Consider the following 23652-nt stretch of genomic DNA (forward strand, 5'->3'; position numbering starts at 1 on the left):
CACAAGTGCTCTTCAAGTTTTTGATTGGATATATTCTGGGAAAAGTCAAGGTGCAAATAACTGGACTCATGTATATCAATTGAGGTGTCAGAACAATGAAAAAAATGTTGCATTCACATACACTAAACATACTACCACAGCACTAAACTACATGCATAGATCAAATGGAGAGAAAAAAAAAATGAATGGAGAAATACTCTGATAGATCCAGGAGAGAGGGCAAATTTAGTCGCATTCCAAGTGACGGACGAGGTTTAACATGACTCAAAAAACAACGACAACAACAACAACAACAACTTCTCTGAGTCAATATTTGAGTATATACTTAATTAGTGCATATGACGCATTCAGGTATACACTGGTTTGACTTCTCCTGTAGCACTTTTTTTACACAATACATGACACAATGACATAAAGCACATGCCAATAAGACAACATATAGTGACACTTTGTGACCTTTGATGCCAATCACTGTATGCTGACGCTATTTCCGGCAGTCTATTTTGCACTCATTTGAACACAGCTTGCACTGTTTAATATTGCATACTGCAGTATTATCGACACATTAATTGGCTGACACTAACACACTCAGAGCACATAAGCTTAAATATCACACAGCCACTACCCTCCCAACAAGCACTTTTACCATCGAGCCATCGATCTCAAGTGATCAACAAAGATGCAACGGCCATTTGTTTGTTCAGATTCGCTCGCATGAAAAGCAGCCATTTTGACGCGATCAGGAATGAGCCCCTATCGAAAAAGCTGACATTCCTGCTCCTCCTTTGCACATGATGATGCAGAACAAGTTACGTGCCGTTTGAAGAAACTATGGTCCTGATCCCATAGACAAAAACTTTACCGTGTTCACTCTTCAAGCAACAGTTTCTGTTCCGCTATATATCTCCTTGAGCATTGTTCACACAAACTGCAAGTCATCTCTTTCCGCTGAGCCCCAGATCATAACTGCTGCTCCATCATGCTGTTGTGGGAACTCCACGAGACGACGACATCGGCGACCGTTACTCCCACGCTGCTCCGCCGGGTCGACATGCCCGATATCGTCGCCCACCGGTGAGTCTTGGGGTCGTAGCGCTCAGCACTGTTAAGACTGCTGCTGCCGTCGTTGCCACCAACGACGTAGAGTTGACCATCCAGCGCTATTGTGTCGTGTGTGCTTCTGAGGATGTGGAAACAGAATTTGTGAATAGAACCAAAACTTTAATTTCTTGATAATGAGCATCATATAATCTAAACAAAATCATCCCCGATGCTCCATGAAAATATTAAGAAATAAATTTTCTACACTTCATATTTCAGATTAAGAATTGCTATCATTCGATAGAAAAATACAAAATACTAGGAAAAGTCCATGAAAAGTTGGGTGAGGTTGAATGCAATCCAAGACAGCCTAGTAGTCAAGTTAAGGGGACATGCAGAAATTATCATAGAAATTATCATTATCAAGTTATTAAATTGGCAACTCTGATTATTACTGTGTATTCTTGATTGCAGATAGAAGAGATGGACCTTGCCAAATTCTTTAAATCTGCATAAAATCAGAAAAGAAACCTAAAAGGCTTGGCTAGTTTTGGAAAGAAACAGGAGCTTTGATCTTTTAAACTGGTGCCAATTTTGAGAATCAGTAACAAATTTTGCAATTATTACGCTTTTAAAATTCTGCAGGCAAGACTGACAATTATACATGAACAGCATAAGGCTCAAATATAAGACTAGAAATGTCGCTATGGCGACTGATGCCTTGTCAGAAATATCTTGAATGTTTACTTTCCTTGAACTAGGTTTGCTATAATTGTCTATGAAAGAGTTCAGGTATATGTATTTGGGGAATCGAGGATTTTTACTTAACTTCTGACTGACCCTTTTATAAGTTTATGCATTGAATAATTTTAAAGGTATGAAGAACGAGTGTAATAACAGTGCCAAATTTTTTTTTGCATTAAAACCTTGCTTTGACCCTTAACCTTTGACCTTTCACCTTCTGGCAGGAAATTTCCAAGAGAATCTCCATTAGGTAATGCATGTACATATTGTATATTGAATTTTCAAAATAATATGCAAGCATTGCATATAACTAGTTTATGAGGGAAATAGTAAAATATTGAGAAGTTGACCTTTATCTTTGACCCCCTGACTATTGAACCATGACCCCTATATTCCCTAGATAATCCCTGCCAGTCAGTACATGCGTATGTACCAAGTTCCATGAAGATACATTGAACCATCTGCGAGAAAAGTGAAATTGTAACATTTTCACCTAACCTTTAACCTTTTAACCTTTGACCTTATGACATGAAACTCTCTCTGGAGAATCTTTATGCAGTAGTACATGTCTACACTAAGTTTCAAGAAAATACCTTTGGGCATGGCATGGATATGGGGGAAATAGCAACATTTTTAGCATTTGACCTTGACCTTTTGACCTTTGACCTCTTGTCAATGTCACTAAAATCTACTCAACTAATTGCCCCATCATAAATCATCCTTGAACCACGTTTGGGGAAAGCTGCTCCATCCAATTTTGAGTTATCACATAAACAGATTAATTTTAGGATTTGACCTTGATCTTTGACCTTTGACCTCTGTCCGATTTCACTCAAAAATCAATCAAGTAATTGTCCCACCATACATTATCCTCGGACAAAGTTTGGTTAAATTTGTGTGATCCAGTCTGGAGTTATCGCGTAAACAGATACAATTTCATGATTTGACCATGACCTTTGACCTTTGGTCGATTTCACCCAAAATCTAATCAAGTAATTGCCCCATCATACTTCATACTTGGACCAAGTTTGGTAAAATTCCAGTCAATATTACTCAAGTTATCGCGTAAACGAATGCGGATGGACGTACGGACGTTCGGACGGACAACCTGAAAACATAATGCCTCCGGCACCACTTCGTGGCGGAGGCATAAAAATATCCTACTCTCCCATATGAAACACTAGTAATACATAGTTCAAGTTAAAATGTAAAGTGCAGCATGAACACTACAGAAACATGGTTTGTGGGTTTTGATGGGTCGAGATGCAAGAATTCCGTCCGGGAGACTGGACACTGACCTGCGGATGGACATGGAGGGGAGCGGCTCCCAAAGATTGATCTCGGGGTTGAAGCTCTCTGCACTGCTGAGGCACATTGCCCCGTCGCTGCCTCCGACCACGAAGAGCTGGTTACCGATGACGGCCACACCCATGCTGACCCGCCGGTTGATCATGTTTGGCACCGAGGTCCAGGAGTTGGTCCGGGGGTCGTACTTCTCCACGCTGGACAGGTGTGAGGAACCATCATAACCCCCTACAGCATAGAGACAGCCACCTGTGTGGCCATGTGGGGGGGGGGGGGAGTGGAGGGGGAGGAGGAAGGGGATACAAAATTGGCATGAATGTTTGAGGAGAAAAGTGAAAGAGTGCAATGGTGTTGGCAATCTACAACTGTGACTGGTATCGCTTGCCTTAATCTGACCATGATCAGTATCTTGGGTTTGATCTATCGCAGTCGTTTGGGAGATAGCACTAAATCTAGAACCAGCACCAAACATGAATTCAACCATTGTGTCTACCTGAGAAGACCACTTTTTGGTTTAAGTTGAAATGAAGAACAAACTATTACTTGTATTCAATATCATAGCGATGTTGGACTGGAAAGAAGAACATGTTTTAGCTACCAAATGATTTCTTGACTCCAGTAACATGAAAATACTACACTAAAAGAAGCATCTTATTATTGACTATCCTGTTCTAGGTACACAACCACCTTTAATAGGCAAGAAGGAAAGAACAGAAAATGGACATCAAGGTCTTTGGAGAGAAAAGAAAATGAAACATATCACACATTAATACAGCAAACTGTGTGAACAGGTGGAAATGTTGTACCATATTATGTCTTGATCAATTTCATAATTGTAGTGCCTTACCTAGTGCAGCTACTTTGACATATCTCCTCCTCGTCGACATGGCGGTGATCGACGACCACGTGTTGGTGAGAGGATCGTAGCGCTCGACGCTATTCAGGCAAGACGCGCCATCGTAGCCACCCACAGCGTAAATGAGCCCATTGAGGACCGCAATGCCGAGAGAGCTTCGTTTGGTGCCCATGGGTGCCACGTCAAACCAGGAATGGGTCTGGGTGTTGAAACATTCCACTGAGGCCAGGTCATGTGATCCATCGTAACTGTAGAATGAAAGTAACACAAACTTTACAAGGATGGTACAGTATTGGTGGAGACGAGGTTTGGGCTTTTAACTTTTTGCGAGATGCCAAGGAACCACTTATGAAATAGAAAGAGCATACCAGTCATAGAGGAATTCAAAGTTTATTTGATGAAAATCGCTTTTGGAATGGCTGAGACATGCAAAAACAAAGTGAAACAAAGAGATCGTAATGAATGTGGGTCCCCTCTTTCATTAGGATCGCTCTGTTTAGGATATCTCAGCCATTTCAAAATCAATTTTCATTAAATACTAGTAAACATTGAAATCCTCTTTACATGCTCTTTCACATTTCATAAGAATTTCCTCATTATCTCAGCAAAAAAAAAAATGTTAGAAACCTGAAGTTAGGTCTCAACTAAAACTAAATGACTCCTTTAAAGATAACAAAAAGTTTTGGTACCTCAAAAGTTTCCCTGAATTTCCGTGTTTCAGGTTAAAGTATCTATCATATAACTAACACTGTGAGACTTACTCGCCCCAAAGTGCTCTCATTTCTTAGTAATCATGCAATTAACTGCGACCAGCAGCCCCATACGCATAGCGTAATGGGGCTTCGCATTGTAGCATTCAGGATCATGACAGATTTAGTATCGCGGGTAAATATCAACTTAAAATCCACAAAATTTTTCAATTTGAAGACTTACCAATTAAGTTGAAGTCTTGAAAAGAGGCTTTGGGCAACGTTTGGTTCTGCCAATAGTCCCTTTCTGTTCGAATTGATGACTGAATGTGACTCTGTCGAGAGGACCTTGGGAGAGCTACGTACACTGATTACTACGACCAGCGGATATGCACACATCACATGCGAACAAATTTCAAATCCATGAACGGATAAGATGTTTGTGTGCGCATGCGCTGGCTGTCAATTCAGTGTAGCTCTCCCAAGGTCCTCTCGACCGAGTCACATTCAGTCATCAATTCAAAAAGAAAGGGACTATTGGCAAAACCAAACGTTGCCCAAAGCCCGTTTTCAATACTTCAACTTAACTGGTAAGTCTTCAAATTGAAGAAATTTTTGGATTTTAAGTTGATATTTACCCGCGATACTAAATCTGTCATGATCCTGTAAGCTACAATGCGAAGCCCCATTTAGCTATGCGTATGGGGCTGCTGGTCGCAGTTAGCTACACAGTATGTGTATGGGGCTGCACGCTGCTGGTCGCAGTTATCTCGCACAATACGTGTACTACCTCGCCGCCGTCATACGGCGGCGGCTCTGGTACGAAACCATTATTGAATGATTACTAAGACATGAGAGCACTTTGGGGCGAGTAAGTCTCACAGTGTTAGTTATATGAAAGGTACTTTAACCTGAAACACAAACTAAGACAAGGAAATTCAGGGAAACTTTTGAGGTAATACCAAAACTTTATATTATCTTTAACTCTTGCTGACACACACACTTCCATTGATATGTCTTGCAACCTACATGTATGCAGTTCCCCATGCTATGGAGAGCTTTAACAAATATCACAGGAATTAACACAATATGGTATCAAATGCCAGTTTCTTCATTAAAAAGGAAGATAATACACAGTTCTCTTTACACTGGGAAAACATATCTGATTATGATCTTTGCATGCTCATTCAACTGCAGAATAATCGTCCCAGTGATGGGAAACCTTTGGCAACAAACAATGACCAGTAGAAGTTTAGTTGTGGTGGTCACTTGGGAAGTATTACACAGTGCCTATTCTGGTAATAGTCGAAACAGTTCCCAGATAGGGTGTTGGGAAGTGGTTCGGGGAATGATCGTAGAATGTAGCTTGCATTTGTGATTGAGTATAACATTTAAGATGACAAGGGTTGCAGTACTTGTTTTTCTATCCGTTTTTGGATGTTCCATGGCAACAAGACCTTCCTATTACTCACAGAGTGCTCTGTTTTGACAAATATCACACTACTTTCAGGGTTATGAATGGCCTGATGAGATGAGATGAGATGATTTATACTTTGAAAGTACTTTATTTTTCTCAAAAAACTCACCCTCCAATGGCGTAGATCATCTTTCCAATGGCAGCCGCTCCTAACCTTGCCCTCCTGGTGTTCATAGTGGGCATGGCACGCCAGGAATTCAGGGCTGGCTCGTAACACTCACACTCATTGTGTATTGCAAACAAACTTCCACCACCTGGAGGGGAATAAAAAAATGGGTGCGTCATACCGGCAAGCCATTTTTTTCAAGTGAAGAAAGTTACATCTACACTAAATAGTACTCGGCAAAGTACTTCATGCATATATCTGCCCATTCCTCACCTTATCTCTACATCCAATATATATCCAGCTATACATTCATCAATTTCCTTGTTTCTTTAAAAAAGAACCAGGGCTTCTCTAAAATCAAGATGGTATCTTCGCCTCTACAGAGAAGTCCCATTACAACAAGCTGGCTTATTAGGTACCGCATTTAACAAGTTGAATTCTGCTATCTTGATTTTCCATTACTGTACAAATGTATCTAGCTATTTTTTTTTTTTTTTTTTTTTTTTGGGGGGGGGTATGTTTACAGTGAGGTATAAGATATAACAAGGTAAAATTGGTGGTCCTAGCAACATCATTATAATGGGTCTTCCCCGTTTAAACAATTTTCTTCTTTTTTTTTATATAAACAGAGTTTATATAGTGGCGTCAGTGGTGAGCGATGGTGCAAAACTATGAGTTTGTTAAGAGCCTACGATGGGATGGAGTAAATGTAAAGGGATGATGTCAGAGTACACTTTCACTATCTAAAACTACCCATACAACAAAAACTTCAGTCTTAATGGCGACATCATGTGATGGTAATTTCTACCATATTCAAGTGATGAGCAATTGATTAATCAGACAGCAATTTGATCCTTGTAGGTGCTGTATAAAAGAAGATTGTGTCTTCACTTCTTCACAAAGAGCAGGGTGCTAATCTGATGAAGTGGTCTATGTGACACACTCGCACAAGAAAAAGGGTGAATGATGAAGACCACTCACAATTTGCTCATGTGACTAGCAATAGTCAGCAAACAGTATCATCCAGGCACATTGTGTCACACAAAGAAGAAAAAGACACTTTCACTTTTGTGACTCACAAAAACTCACCGATAGCAAAGAGCACGGGCACCTGGGACGGGTTCTGTCTCTGCCTGGTCCGAGTGGTCTGCATGCTGGACCTCTGCTCGGGCAGCAGGTGGTACTTCATGGCTTCGATCAGCAGGTCCTTGCAGCCGTTGCAGCCCTGGACCAATGGGTTGGCCTCCACCTGGCTCACCAGGAACTCACGGTTGAGGAGGGGTAGCCGTACATACCTCAGGAGCTGGAGGACAGGGGACGGACATATGAGGTCATGAAGAGGATAGATATTTTGGAAATCGCCAGCAGTGAAACAGCTTTGTTGTACATACAATGTAAATGGGCGAGCACATGGTAAATTTTGTGATAATACACACAGGTCCAATTTGTACAGGAGTGTAAGCTGATGTACATAGCCAGGCATTTGATGGAGTAAGTGAATGGCTGGGCACACAGATGAAAGACAAATAAACTGTGATTAGAGAGATACAATACAGAGTTTGTAGACTGTTGGATAATTTCACGAAATTTCTGTTTGCATGCTTTGGTAGTAAAATCATAAAAGCCAATGACCTTATCACAAGCATCTAAAAAAAAAGAAAAGTAGAAGAAATGACTCTAACAGGATGGATTTACTTGAGTGTAAATACTTTATAGATTTTATTCTTCCATCCCCCCGCCCATCCACTTAATGTTTTGCTGCATTAAACAGTGTTTGTGTGCTCAATGTTCCAAATGACCTTTGACCCCATGAATCACTAGTGTTACCTGACTGATGGCACTCTTCCTCTCCTGCTCGTTGAACTGGATCCACTGGATGACGGCGTTGAAGACCTCTTCCTCCGACGTCACGTTCAGCTGCTCGCTGGAGACCATCTGCTCCACCTTCATTGCACCAATGAGAATGAATCTTGTTAACCCTTTCTGTACCAGGGACTTTGGACAGTGTGTACATAACACTATGGGCTTTTCAGTGCCAATCAGGACTCAAAGCATACAAAGGGTTAAAGGCTAGAAGATGAAAACTACAGTTCAGCCAGCGATCAAGTTCCCTCTAGATCGCGATCACGGGCGATCAGTGATCGCATATGCGATCATTGATAGTATGGAATTCGGCATACAATCAACTGATTGCAACATATCCGTATGCGATCACTGATCACCCGTGATCGCGACCTAGGGGGAACTTGATCGCTGGCTGAACTGTAACTGAATTTTAGTGAAAAAATTTACTTCAGAAGAAATATCACGTTGAAAAGCAGATTTCTTTCTCCTAAACTTTACTGCAGAGCTGCAAACCTTCGGTAGCATAAAGATTAGTTACACTGTAGTTCGTAGCAACCTTAAAAATTCCCATAATTTTTCCTTCAAAATTTTCATCGTTTTCAATTGGCCCCTTTTCAAATATTTTTTTTCAACATTAATAACTGCAAACGAGTAAAACTGTTATACTGGGAAATCACATGACAAGGGAATACTAGTTATGGGCGCCATACATTCTCCCAGGATCAATAGGTATCACAGACAGTGAATGTCTGCCAACCGTAGGAAAATATACACATGCCACTCCGTCATGTCCTTGCAAAACAATATGAACAGGGCACTCTGTAAACAGAAAAGTGATACATTAAGGTTTTAAAGTCCAATACTATGCCATGTTTAAGTAGATAAAATCTTTGAAGGTTTTCATGGGGGTAGAGCATTAGTAGTAAAATGCTTTACGGTACACCACGTATTCCTTCTTGGTACGTGTGTGGCCATGGAAAGGGCCTATCCATTCTCAATATTTCAGTAAGCATGTTCTCACCATTTTTAGGAGAATTCTGATGAATAACTACATACACATAGTTTGTTTGTTTCTTTCTTTCTTTTTCCATCTAAGAAGATGACAGGATAGCCCATATTCAACTGCACTATACACAATGTAGCTGGATTTCCAAGGGGTCCAGTTGGATGTGAGGCAGGACCACTTCACCACATTATGCATCCTGCTTTACAATGAATGAAAGAAGCCGAAACTTTTATATGCTTGAGCTGTGACTCTCTCACACATGAGACCTACATTTTATGTCCTATCCGAGAGACGGAATGTTTTGCCTCTTTTTAGAGGGGATGGTATGATTACACACAACATTGGTCATTTAGACACATGGGCCCGAATTCACAAAGGTGGTTTAAATTTACACCATGGTCTAAAATAAGCATGCAATAGGTGCACGTTTGACATGTGCTTATCAACTTGCATTTGTTACTAGACGTCTGTTGACGTATGCAATCTATCAATCATATTTACGCAGAAAAAAAATTTCCATAAACCATGGTCTAAATTTAAACCATCTTTGTGAATACAGGCCACAGTGTTACAATAAACCTCTCTTCCTCAAACGATCTCACCTCCTGCAAAGGAAGTTGGAGGAATTCCTCCGTGTTGACCACATGGCAGAAGTTGTGGAGGGCATACTGCCGGGAGGACTGCTCCAGGTCGAAGCAGCCATGGGTGTCGGCGAAGCGTCGGATGCCCAGGCAGTTGGAGGGGTCCAGCTGACCCACGAGGAACTTGCAGCAGGCATCCCGCACACTCTCCATCTGGAGCAGGCTGGCAGCGGGGAGCAGGGCCTGAGAACATCATCACGGGGGTGGGGTAAGATGAGATGGATGGGAAGGGAGGGAACGGGGAAAGACTTAGACAGATACTGTATACACTATATTTATCACTGAGTTTTTATTTTCATCAATTTCACAAGTCAGGTGACATTGGCGAATCTGACAATGGGCAAAAATATTAACTCTGATCCTGACAGGGATGTGACTTGTTTGCATACATTTTTCCATCCACTGCTGTACTCCAAAATCACAAATTTAACCACTCACAAAACTGTGCCGATTCGCAAAAAAAAAAAAAAGAAGAAAGAATTAGTAATCGCTAAATCATTGTATACAATTGTATGTATTGTATTACAGTATTGAGTACAGTATAGCCACAATGGAGTGAGATTAATGTTTAAAGGTATTAGCCCACATTTGTAAACCTGCAGCAATTGGTCTCATAGTTAGCATGGAGTTTGGGTATGATTGCAGTAACACCTGTGCAAAATTTCGTTCCAATTAGTCCGTTACTTTCATAAAAATAAATGAAAATGCACCGTAATCCGTATGCATGCGTATAACGCTCGCTAGCTCCGGTCCACGTACGTGTTACATGTACAATGTACGTAGCTATAGCCCGCGCTCGTAATTCGATTTTGGGTCGGGTTGACCCGGTTTGAAAATTGATTTTAAAACGATGACTTTCTCTCTTTTATCGAATGGTATAGACAAAGAGCGACAGGTGAGGTATGTTACTGTTATAACTTGTACTGGAAGTCATATTGGACCTGTTTTATGCAGTTTTGATTTTCGTGGGTTTGCAAATGTGGGCTAGTACCTTTAAGAAGAATGAAGTAATATGAGTGAGAGACAAAATTTTGATGATGATACAATCATTATCAGATTCATGATGATGTCATCTAATAGAGGAAATCTCTATTACAGAGAGATCAAACACAAGAGACCAATAACATTTTGTAAAAAACCTTAAAATCAATAAAATGCATATTTAGTCCATTAACACACAGGAGACTCAATTTAACAACAATGTCCAATCAACAAACTGAATACAGCCAAACTATTATTACCCTTGCCAAGGAAAATAATTTCACATACTCACTTCTTGAGGGGTATGCTTTTCACAGTCAGATTATAAGTAAGTTTTATCAGCTTTCAAGTTTATTCTATGAGTCACAAGAGAACATGTGTGACAGACAGAATTTTGAATCATTTTGAGGTTTATGCAAAGTTTAGAGAGTCCAAACATTATTCTGCAGCTGTGCCCACATGTAAGAATGGGAAAAGCCAATATACACACAGAGCTCATATCATTAATATTCACCTCTCTGCTTAATAATCTCTATCTTTCATTGATCCTTTGTCGGCCTTGGACTACTTAACATAACATAACAATGTCAGAATTTTGGAGCTTTGGTATTTGTTCCAAGTTCATTGTGTCACTACCGGCAACCAGGGATAGCATGGTGGTAGTGTCGCTGCCCAGAAAGCAGATGACAGATTGGAGTCAAGCGGTTCCTTTTTTTTCCCCACCATGTTCCCCACCCCCCCCCCCCCCCATCATGTTTGTTAAATTATAGATCTGCAGTTGAGATCTTACAAATATCATTTGTAGAGGAAGACAAATCGAAGAAAATTCACAACCACAACTTCTTCACCATACCTGGACATTTCGTTCCCCGATCACAATCTTTGCTGTGTAGGCAAAGGAGACCAGCAGCTCCACGGCATCTGAGTCAATTTCATGGAGCGTGACCTCTGACCTGTGAGATTCTGACATATCATCTGTCAAAAATAAAGAAAAAAAAAGGAGAATTCAAAAAAGAAGTGTTATTAACCTTAGGATGCTGAATTCCAATCAGTATCATTTACTAGTTACAATATATCTGTGAGTGAAATATACATATAAGTAATTTCTCAAAGATATAAATAGAAGATTTTAACTTGCTATGAAACAGGTTGCTATTTCTCAAGAATATCAGGAAATGATGTCAAAGAGTGTAAAATTCAACTCAGCAACTCAATTTAACTTCTAAAATTCAATCAAAACATCTGCCAACATTCTCCAATCAATAATCAGAGCATGACTGAATTAAAGTGATTAAAGGTTTAACGTTGCTGCTTACTTGTAAACATGGCGTGGAAGTACGCACTGCACGACGCCAGAACCAGCCTGTGCGCCCGGATCTCGTGGTCGCCGACTCTTAGCACGATGTCGCACAGTGCCCCCTGCTGGCGCATCCTGTCCATGGCCAGGAAAGAGTCGTTGGTGTGTCGCTGGGCGTGGTGGATGGTGTAACCCCCAGAGGGCTGGCCGCTCCCTCCCCCACTACCACCACTACTGCCGCCACCTGGGCTCAGGCATTGGGAGGAGTGGGTGGGGCTGAGAGGGGACGGGGTTGTGACCCCCAGCACGGAGCTGGGTCGTTGACTCCCCGACGATGGGCCGCACGACGCCCCGCGGGGGTTGCCGGTGGTGTTGACGTGCAGTGGCCCCAACTCCATGGTACGATTCCTGGCAGGGATAACAATCAATTTCACAACATTCTATTACATTTCTGCACACATAAATATTATCAAAGAAAGGACAAATCTATGATTTTTTTTTTTTTCTAATCACATAAGGGATTAGAAGGGATACGGTCTTTTTCAAAGCAGAACCACGAGCAATAAACCTACTCTGGAAAATAGGTTCCTGTATTAATCATTGAAAAGTAAACAGGTATTAAAGAATTAAATACACACGCGGACACACATATACCCAAACACACACACATAATTCATATTTCCCAAACACATCACCATTCAAGATGCAGTACACACATGGGATTATACACTGTACCTGTACATCAAGCGCTGTACAAGCAAAATGTGTAATTCTTCCACTCAGTTTTCCCATTTTGTGTGGAGAAAAAAAAAATAAAGAAGGAATTTCTGTCTGATTCTTCTAGTCATTTTCATCCTCAAATTACCATGGAGGCAGTGTTTCGCATTACTTTCTTAAGGTTATGATGTGCAAACATGCCTCTACACCAATACTTTGCTGTAAGCAAAAAGGGGGTTCTAAAGTCTCCTACAAAAGCCTTAAAGAGCCTCGGCTGCAGTATAAATGCTACAGGGTGCGAGAAGTGGCCTTTTTTGCTAACCCAGAAGTTACAACTTAAAATCATCACCAGATAGTGTAAAAAAAACTAGTTATCATGACCAACTGCCCCTGATAAACAATGCACAACTTGTACACCTTCATGCTCAATCCTATTTGCAGTTATGAAATTAAGAAATTCAAAAGCCCACGCATATACTGGAGTTGAGCTTGATTACCATGGGAATGGAGCCAGTCGGGCCTGCTTGGGCGAAACCAGCCCGAGCAGTATAAACAGACAAGAGACCATTTGTGACCCGCTACAACAAAAAGGTCCTAAAGTCGCGCTCGGTCGAAGCCGTGAAAATCGAGTTTGAAGTCAGAGCATCATAATTTGTCAAAACTTACGATTTTCTGATTTTGACATATTATTGGAGTCTGACATGTCTTCTATCATCTGTCGAAATTTTGAAGCAAAATGATGAAAGGAAAGTACAAAAAATAGCGTTTTTCTGGGCCATGTTTTTGGCGTTTCAACGAAGCAGAAACCGGTTCGAAAATTTGGATTGAGCGCCATAGATAGGCTCCGCCCATAACAACGACCGGAGTGATCTCATTGGTCAGTTTGCTGCTTGCCGCTAACCGAAGCGTGAAGCTCGCACACTGCCCAGTCGACTGGTGCGCGCGGGCGGGGTGCGCTATGCCCAACCGCTTCTCCTGGCATCCTGGTCACTGATTGGTCGGTGAGGAGACCGCCGACGCTGTGCTTGAATGAGCATTTCGGGGGTTGCCAGGGTTTACCTTCTATTGTCCGGAGGTGAAAATTTACTAGCGTGTCCCTTGATCGCGATTGCGTCGCAAGGAAAACTTTTAGGGCGCTTTTCTCGAAACAGTGATTTCCCATACGTCTCGACATGCTCTCTTTTAAACATCGATATCTCCGCAGCCGATTATTTTTGTAATTATTGTTATATATCAATTTAAAGCAGAAAGATTAGGGAATTTTGTCATGCAATTTTCAAATAATCGACCTCACCCGACTTTAGGATCATTTTGTTGTAGCGGGTCACATTTCTGTTTTTATAAAATAGCGGGCTTTCAATTCTCCCCGAGGAGGTTCTGAAACCGGCGTGCAGTACTAAATTGGGAAACAATTCAGTTAGTACAGTTCTTTTGCGTGCTCAGCTATGAATTTCTATTGGAGAGGCATGTCATTCAGTATTTCACTACGTGCATGGTTGCAGTATCAAAGAAGCTGTCTTTTAGAAACATTTGTCCGGGGGGGGGGGGGGGGGGGGGAATTAACCTGTTCAGCACGTTTGGTTACTCAACTAACCCCACGTTCACATTGGTCCCCGCAACGCGGAGAAAGTCCCGAGCTGTGGGACTTTCTCCTCAAAAACCATAATGTGAACGCTCACTGGGACTTGTCCCCTCATCCCCGCGAAGCAAGTCGGGTACGGGGACAAGATTTGGAGGGGAGAGTGACCTTGGGGCGAAATTGATAGCGTCCAGCTGTGGTCATCAAATGTGCGCATGCGCTATGCCTGGATTCAAGTGGCAGAGCTCACTCCAAGCCCTAAAATGCCCCCACAGCTCGGGGACAGATGAGATACGAATGTGAACGGTCAGTCGTAAAAAAGATAAGATCTCTTGTGGCTGTCCCCGCGTTGCGGGGACCAATGTGAACATGGAGAAGAGGTGAAACTCTGATGAGGTAAGATGGTCAGTTGCAGAAAAACACACACATACATGGGCACACAATGGCAAAAATATAATATTTTGGGGTACATGTAGTTTCTCTAAACAATTCACCATGCACCCATGGATCTTTCAACCTCTTTTATAACAACCACTAAAAACCAGCAAAACAGCAACAACAGCGCAAAACCCTTGATGATATCCTTTGAATTCCATCTACAATTGTACAGGTCAACACAAAGGAAGTCCAATGACCGAGACAGGTACAGCGGGGCGAACTCTTCTACAATTGGATATCAGGGGAACTATCAGTCTTGGCTTCCGGATTAAACTTAAGATTTGATGGAAAGTCTGGCCTGTGGTCAGGTCAGACAAATACCAAACACCGCCACTATCTGTCATCTCAAGAAGAGGTCAAGACTAGGAACAGAAAAGTGGGACGAGGGCAAGAAGTCAGCTTGCTTGGCCCCTTCTCTGTATGACGAAGTTTAACAGGAGTAGTACGGTATTGGCTGAGGTGAGGATTCAGCTTTTAAAGTTTTGGCAAGATACTTAGAAACCACTATATGAAATGTTAAATCGCGTATAATTCTAACAGGGATTCAAAGTTAATTTGATGAAAATCAGTTTTGATATGGCTGAGATATCCAAAACCAAAGTTAAACAAAGTAATCCTGATAAAAGGTGGGACCCACCTTTCATTAGGATCGATTTGTTTTGGATATCTCAGCCATTTCAGAACCAATTTTCATTGATAAATAAACTTTGGATTCCTCTTGGAATTACAATGTATATGCTCTTTCATATTTAATTAGAGGTTTCTCATTATCTCAAAAATCATCATCAAAAAGAGTTGGAAAACCAGAAGCCCCATCTCAACCGAAACTGTACCATCCCTTTAAAGGTCTCCACAGACAAAGATCAAAGAGTACATAAAAAAAATAATGCTCAATACAGAGACACAACATTGTGAATCACAATACATAACCCTACAATTTGTGACTGAGAAATAGATTGGAAGAAATGCTGATTTTTGCTACTTGTTGGTAATGAATTTCACTGCACAAACAGTGAACACTTCATGCTTTACCTTTGTCATGGGGGTGGGGGGGGGGTGGGGGGCATGACAAAAACTTTATTTTTGTTTTCATCAATTCAATTCAACACAATTCTATATCCAATATATTATGATGTAAGACACACACCTTGAAACAACTAAACCTGCATACACCATAAGTAGGGCTCATAATACAGAAAATAAAAACGAACAACAAAAATAACTGTAGCCTCCAAAGTTGGATCAACTCAGTGAAATTTATATGCTATGGATGTTTTTGGAAAGGGTAGAATAGATCAGACATGCACGTTGTATTCTTAAATGAACAGCATTAGAAACAACAAAATAGAGGTGCAATTCAATTTCAAAGACTGTTTTCTACATCTACAGTCAGTCCGCAGCGTCGTATGCTAATGAGCAAATCCACCGAATTCATTCCACGCGCAGGAATTCTGCGCATGTGTCTGGCGACGAGGCTTTTTGTCGACGCAAAATGTGTATCCCCAACATCGCTCGTTGTTACGTTACCATGAACCTGTTTCCGGAGCCGTGACCGGGTAAGTCTTGCAGTCCAATAAAAGACGATTAATTCCATACTTTTTTTAGCTGAATTTGACACTTTTTGAGGGAGATACAATGGATATAAGAAGCTGCTTGCGATAGAATCTGATTTTGACATGCTCTGATACATTGCTGGATCCTGACCCATCTAACACTCCTATGGTTATTTTAATCAGTTATTTGAATAGATGAGATTCTAGCGGAAATTTTGATACCAGCCTCATTTTGGCTCAAAAATAAACGAAGTGATCAAAATTGCACCCAAAGTCGAAGCAAATTTCCGAAAATATTGGTTTTGCGATGCCATCTGTATGCATGTAGGGTCACGTGACCTTCACGTTAACGAGAATTCCGGACTCGATTTTGTCTCTGCAGTGGCAAGTTTTATTCGCGCACGCACTGGCCGTAGTCCCGTATGTACAATTAGATGTCCTGTTCTGTAAAATAGTCGTCCACGGTATCGTATCACAGCTAGCGCTCTACAAACCTGGTTAGAACTAAAAGTACAGAGATCGATATAGATCATGACAGAGTACAATCTACTGGTAAAATGTACATGACATCAGTCAATTTCCCTTGTTCTATTTGGCATAGACCCTGACTATTTTATTATCATTATTATCATTATTTTTAATAGAACCAACAGTTGAGTTAAGTTCTACATTCTATAGATTCTAGTTTGATGAATTCAAAATACATTATGATGGTATGGGAATATGTACAATCATAATAATGTACCACCTCATACTAGTCATACTATCACAGTCGTAGCATTAGCATTTTGACAATTTGAATACAATGGGGTTATGTACCAATGTTTTTGTGACAAATGAAATATTATTTACTTCTGGTTCCACTGTGTTTTAATAGACTTGACAAATGCATGTTTCGTATAGATTACGTTCATGCCAAATGTCATTTTATTTTCATCTCAATTGTTGCTATTTCACTTTTTTTCTTTTGCCTCTTTGTAAAATTTCTATAATGATCTTTGAACAATAGAAAGACAATGCTCTCCTTTATAAATGCCATTGGAATTGAACTGAATAAATTCCAGTTGTATACATTTTTGCAATTAGTTTCATTCCTGACAAATATTTAGAATAATTATAATTGTTGTGTAATTGAATTGTACTGTAGTCCTTCTCAAAGTATATATATTTTTTGAACTCTGAATTAACCTTTCAGCACCAACCCCTTGCGAGATGTGTGCCACAAAAGCAGCTTCTTGCCAAAGGTGTATGAAGACACCAACCAAACACCATCTCCTGCCCCAAGCCAACAATGCCCCACCAAGCCAGCCACTGCGGGGACACCAACCCAGTCAGCTCCTGCTCTACGCCAAGAGTGCTCAAGAGACAGAACATCCAAGCGTGTGACCCTCCCGGAGGAACTGGTAAATTGGATACAGGATTGCATCTGTAAGTTATGATTCTTGCTCTTTTCAACCTGCACTCAAGTTCCTCAAACAGGGATTAATAAATTGAAATTTTAGTTGGCACAGTTGTATTGTAAATTTTTGTTAATGATTATTGAGCAATAGAAAAAGTGTAATGTTCTTATTTAAGATGCCTCTGAACGTTAAGTCATGAAATTTAATTGTACACATTTTAAGAGTAGTCAAATGAATTATGGGCAGTAGCTTGAATGACTGTAATCCTTCTCTGGCTGTCATGTAATTGTAGTTCTTCTTGAAGAATATTTTTTAAACTCTGATTTGCCTTTCAGCACCAACCCCTTACCAGATATGTGCCACAAAAGCAGCTTCTTGCCAAAGGTGTATGAAGACACCAACCAAACACCATCTCCCCTGCCCCAAGTCAACAATGCCCCGCCAAGCCAGCCACTGCAGGGATACCAACCCAGTCAGCTCTTGCTCAACGCCAAGAGTGCTGAAGAGATGGAACATGCCGGAAATGCTCCATTACAGCTTGTTTGTATGACCCTCCCGCAGGAACTGGTAAATTGAATGCTGTACAGGATTGCATCTGTAAATTATTATTCTAGTTAAACCCATTTTGTTTGGTCAGTATAACACTCAAGGTGTATCCCCAAGTCAGTAGAATGCTCATGAAGATCAACTGCTGCCCCCTCATTCTGCTCTTAGGTTTCACAGGTTGTAATCATGCTGGGTGAGAACTGTCTAACTGTCTTGGCAAATGCCCCAGACATGTCCCACTATTCATGTATCCAGACATCACTCAATATGGCTGCTTTTTAGTTATTCAGGAAAAAGATTCTACTTTTGCTGACTTTTTGGGATTTAAAAGAGACATTGAACAAAGAAGAAATAATGTTGCATATTTAACAAGACAATGTTGATGTAAGAAAGAAAAATAAGTGTGTGAATAAGCAGTGCAAATGTAAAAAACAGGGGCAAAATTGTGGTCCTGGTTGTACATGCAGGAATTTTACAAATTTAGATAACCATGTAATTATGGAAAGTGAAGGTAGTGATAGTGACAATGTAAAATCTAGACACTGCAGATTTGTCTGAAAATGGTATAGCCTTGCTTGCATTGTGATCAAAGTTGCACAAACCAAGCATATGTGCATTTATACCTGTTTACAGAAACTTCTTTTTATTTCTTTTGTTTCAACAAAAAATTAAGGGGGGGGGGGGTGTGCGCCGGTTGCGGTCCTCCCTGGATCCGCCACTGTGAAGATGTGTCAGTCAGTTTTGATAAGTTATTTTGTCTAATGCAGTGTGTGAAGAATGTGTGTGAATAATGAACATGTATTCATCTAAGAGCAATCCTACCTCTGCATACTACTAGTATACTGATTCTTTGTTTTAGCTTTCTTGTTTAAAGCCTGTATTGTAGTTTATACATTTATGAATTATGTTATTTGCCCTAGGTTTGTGTGGCAAACTATTCAAAGTTTTGATGGGCAGAATGTGACCAAATACCTACCCTCATCAAATTTGAAGTTCCACATACTGTAAAAGTGGATATTTTCGCGCTTGGCCGGGTAAGAAGAGTTTCGTGTGATTTTAATTCCACGGAATTAAGACATCCCACACAGGAATATATGGCAAGCAGAAATATCCACATACTTTTATTTTCGCGCTAGTTTTTTGGTTGCGCGATATGCACAAAAATTTCAACAACGCGAAAATTTCCACTTTTACAGTAATCATTCTCTTACAAAGCTTTTATGTATGTGAAAAGGAAAGTACAAATACAACTGTATCACTGAAAGTAGCTGTGTATGACAAAGGAGGTACTAAGCCTCCTTGGTATGGTATTATATTGTATGTATAATAGATACCAGGCATGTAGCCAACATTTTTAAAGACACGTATAAGATTGGGAGAGAACTGGAATAACGAAATGTTGGACATCAGATACCTCAGTCTATGAAAATGTGAGTTATATACAGCTGAGTTATTACACTGAGAAATACGCGTGTTGTCACAATCATTCCTATGACTACCACTTATGTATGATACACTTACATGCGTTGATGATCTGCTTGGTTAAGCATGTACAAATTCATGTGGTTGCTATCATTATTACATCATAATAATACAAATTGATCTTGACTGCAAGTCAGCATGCTCATAAGAAACGCACAATGCCTCTACTCAGATACCACACTCAGGCATTGCCATAAGCATTCCCCATGACTACCACTTTAAAGGAAATATTCATTTTGTTTATTTCATAATTGGTATTGCGAACCCTGAGGAAGACATTCGTGTATTCTTCGAAAATTCAGCCTGAATAAATAGCGCTGTTGGACTGAAATGCATTACTACTCTACTTCGCCATCTTTCATATACACTGTACTGTCGCTGGGGTGACAAGACCTTGTATCTGCAATTTTGGTGAAAATGACTTTTTTGGATTAATGGTCAAATAATGGGTTAAGTGATGTCCTGTCGAAATCCCAACTGTCTTACTCCAAAAATGAAGCCACCACGGCATGTCAAAGGAAAGGCTATCCCATTCGCTACAGTGCTTTGGCCGCCATGTTTTTTGGCTCTCCTGAACCTTTGACATTTTGTAGATACGTGGTCTTGTCGCCCCAGCGACAATATATATATATATATATATATATATATATATATATATATATATATATATATACATATATATATATATATATATATATATATATATATATATAGCATATATATATGCTGTTCTTGCCAAATACATGTAGTACTAGTGATACATGTGCCTTAAAAGATGTAAACAACCAACCTTGCCAACAGAAATGTTTTTGTTTTGTTTTGTTTTTTTTTTGCATCACATCCTTTTTAACAAAGAGCAATAATGTTTACAATATTTTGTTATTTTGTTATGAACTTTAGGGTAATCCGTATGATAATGAAAAGTTTTTTCCTGTCATCCTATACTGCCAAGTAGTTGAAAAGATAATGCAGAATAACTGAAGAGCGTTGTGGAAACTGGGTAGAGGAGAGAGAAAGAAAGAGAGAGATGTCCAGTTTAAGGAGGCGAAAACAAGCAAGAGTGTGAAAGTCGTGTCTTGTGGAATTTGAATGTGGATTTCAAATCAGTGTAAATTAATGAATGCTACACTGATGATTACTTTTTTCTGTTTTGATAAAAAGGCTCGAGTACACATACATCAATCTGTACAATCCATAGCAGATTTTCAGCTTTTGTTCTCTTGTCTTGCTAGCAGCTTGCTTCCATCCACCAGAGACAAAAGATGAAATGTAAAAAAAAATAAATAATAATAATAAAATGTGAAAGATATATACATTGTATTTAAATATCTAAGAACGTAACAGATCCGCAAGGAAGCCAGCTTGCTTTGACTATCGTCATTCTCCAAGTCCCATCAGTGATTAGTTACCGTCTTGTCATCTGGACACTACAATGACCAATGCACCCATTCACACAAGTGTCCAGAGAAATACAAGTACACCTATGCTGGACTACTACCACTGCCTGCTGCTGCTGCTGGCACTACTGGTATGGTATTACAAGTGTACTAGTACTACTAATGTACTAGTACTAGTCCACTACTACTATAGCTACTACAGTGTACTACTACTAGTTCATAACAATCATAGGCACGTATAGATATACACGTGATACTTCTTACGGAAATACCTGCTTCTGTGGTTCACCGCAGCGAGTGTTCGGTGCAGTTACCGTTTTTGCTGCAATCGCAACACTGCAAAACGAATACTTGGGACTACACTGACGGGTTCGTGTTTGCACTCTGTACATATTCACATTCTTCTGTCGATTCCTTCATTTATTTTGATCGATTGGACTCATCAAAAGACGAGATACATACTGAAATGTGATAATAAGTGTTCAAATCAACTTCAAAATGGTTTGATGTTAGTCTATAAACAGTTAGTTTTACGTCGGGCCCGGCAAAAGCAGAAGCCGTAAGTGGAGATTCACTATGACGTCATTCATGGCAGCCTCTGCAGACGGTAATCGACCAATCACAGCACAAGAAAATCGGATTGTCTTCATTAGGGCTAGTTGACAGTGTAGTTGCTCTAGATTTTGCTGGATCCTGACCCATCTACACGAAATGACCCATAAAGAGTTACATTTTTCGATTGATTGATACATTTTCCCCCATTTCGTGATGTTTTTTTATTAACTCATTGTCTAGAAAAGTGAAATTTACCGGATGATTTTGAATTGAATTATTTTTTTTTCAACACGATTTTTGATGTGAAATTATAAAATGTTATCGCAATCTTTTCTACTTGATATTAGGATTTCTGAAAAATTCAGAATTTCGCTGATCATCTGCAAAAAAACCTGGTTTGATATCATGCACATGAAGTGAAATATCGCAGATTGAAAACCAGTCCTCGAACACGGCTCGAGAGACCATTTCAAGGTCACACCGCTGCGCTGTAGAATGATTTAGACACATTTTCGCGACGCTGCCGGCTGGCTGATCTACAAAGTTTTTGTTCTTTGATAAAATATTCTCTGCCAAAAGGAAAATGACCATTGTCTGTTTAATGCAGGAAAAAAAAAATAAGTTGTATATTGCCATGAATATTGTGGATAAAGACAGTGACCATGCTTGACCAGTAGAAAGGAAAATCTGGCAAGCAGAAGATCAAGCATAAAACCTCATTCACATATCACCACTCTGTACACTGTATCACATAGGACCCTACATACGTGTACTCTGTACTCTGTTCTCATACACCAGGGCCCTGTTTTATGAAGAGTTAAAATTGACTATCATATACACTGTACAATGTACATTTGTAGTTGATTTCAACTGTAAGTCTATGGCAGAATGTGTGGCAAGGAAATTTAAAATCAATTTTATCTTTTGATAAAACAGAGCCCAGGGATACCATTAAGAAGCTGTAGTACACCAGCACTATTTGCAATGCATTGATTTTATACAATTGATAATGTAGACCCGTACCTTAGAACATTGTTCTCCCAGAGCAGGACTTACAGCGTACTGTATGAATACACACTACACTAGTAAAGCAGTGTACTTGTACACTGAACAAGTTGTACTCCATGGTACTTTCTGCTAAAAAAAACAAAAACATATTACTCACCTGATGTCAACTTGGTAGATTTCATGCAACTCTTCAAAAAATATCTCAGGCATACTTCAAGCACAATTAAAAAAAAAAAAAAAAAAAGATTGCCAACACAAACTTGGAGCAAAATTCGAGAACAAAACTTTTCAACCCGGCATCAACGACACTAAATATAGTCTGTCATCAATTGGAAATAGTGCTTTCACCTCAACTGTTCCACTGAAAAACAAGTCCGCTGACTCTGTAGACCTCTTGTCGTAAACACAGATGATGAAAACCTTTCGGCTGTTTATATGGTTGATTCCTCATTGAAAAACAAACATCAAAATGAATACTGTGACCTAAGACTTGTTTGGCTTTGGAGAGCTCAAAATATGAAATTCCAAGCTGACAAATATCTCAGTTATGCCATTCATACTTGAACTATATGTAAATTTTGAGCTCTACTCATGGCAACATTTTTGTCTATCACACATTTGATCAAACAAAACTGGATTTGTTGACAAAATTTCGGGATGTGGGCGGGGAATACACTTTCGTAAAAAACAAGGTTAGGTCGTTGACTGTCAAAAATGATGGGATCCACCCGGATACTAGATTCCGTGCATGGATGCACACACATTTGATAGGTTTATTGTTAAAACCTCTGATTACACACCGTCAGCTGGTCTGATAGATGGTGCATTAAATAAAGAACAACTATCATAATTTCAACAAACTATGGTTCAGGGAAATAGCCCCCCTCCCCCCCCCCCCCAAAAAAAAAGAGAAAAAAAAAAACACTGACAATATCATCTAGATCAAAACATGCTGCAATATCAATTTCAAAGAATAAGTTCTATAGAGA

At 40.0% G+C, this 23652-nt stretch overlaps 2 protein-coding genes across 2 annotated transcripts; one reads left to right on the top strand and one right to left on the bottom strand.

Moving 5' to 3' along the window:
- Positions 1-704: 704 nt before the first annotated feature.
- LOC140238840 (kelch-like protein diablo) lies at positions 705-23310 on the bottom strand. The gene is made up of 10 exons (XM_072318737.1): positions 22821-23310; positions 12008-12396; positions 11545-11666; positions 9672-9893; positions 8046-8162; positions 7308-7521; positions 6222-6366; positions 3938-4194; positions 3084-3339; positions 705-1180 (listed from the first exon to the last, which is right to left on the bottom strand). The coding sequence occupies exons 1-10, from the start codon at positions 22871-22873 to the stop codon at positions 961-963; spliced, it is 1995 nt and encodes a 664-aa protein (XP_072174838.1). The 5' UTR covers positions 22874-23310; the 3' UTR covers positions 705-960.
- Positions 17454-19060, top strand: LOC140239303 (uncharacterized). Its single transcript, XM_072319176.1, has 2 exons — positions 17454-17703; positions 18011-19060. The coding sequence occupies exons 1-2, from the start codon at positions 17567-17569 to the stop codon at positions 18249-18251; spliced, it is 378 nt and encodes a 125-aa protein (XP_072175277.1). The 5' UTR covers positions 17454-17566; the 3' UTR covers positions 18252-19060.
- Positions 23311-23652: the final 342 nt, after the last annotated feature.

The sequence above is a fragment of the Diadema setosum genome, chromosome 15 (assembly GCF_964275005.1).
Source record: "Diadema setosum chromosome 15, eeDiaSeto1, whole genome shotgun sequence".
Classification (NCBI taxonomy): Eukaryota; Metazoa; Echinodermata; class Echinoidea; order Diadematoida; family Diadematidae; genus Diadema; species Diadema setosum.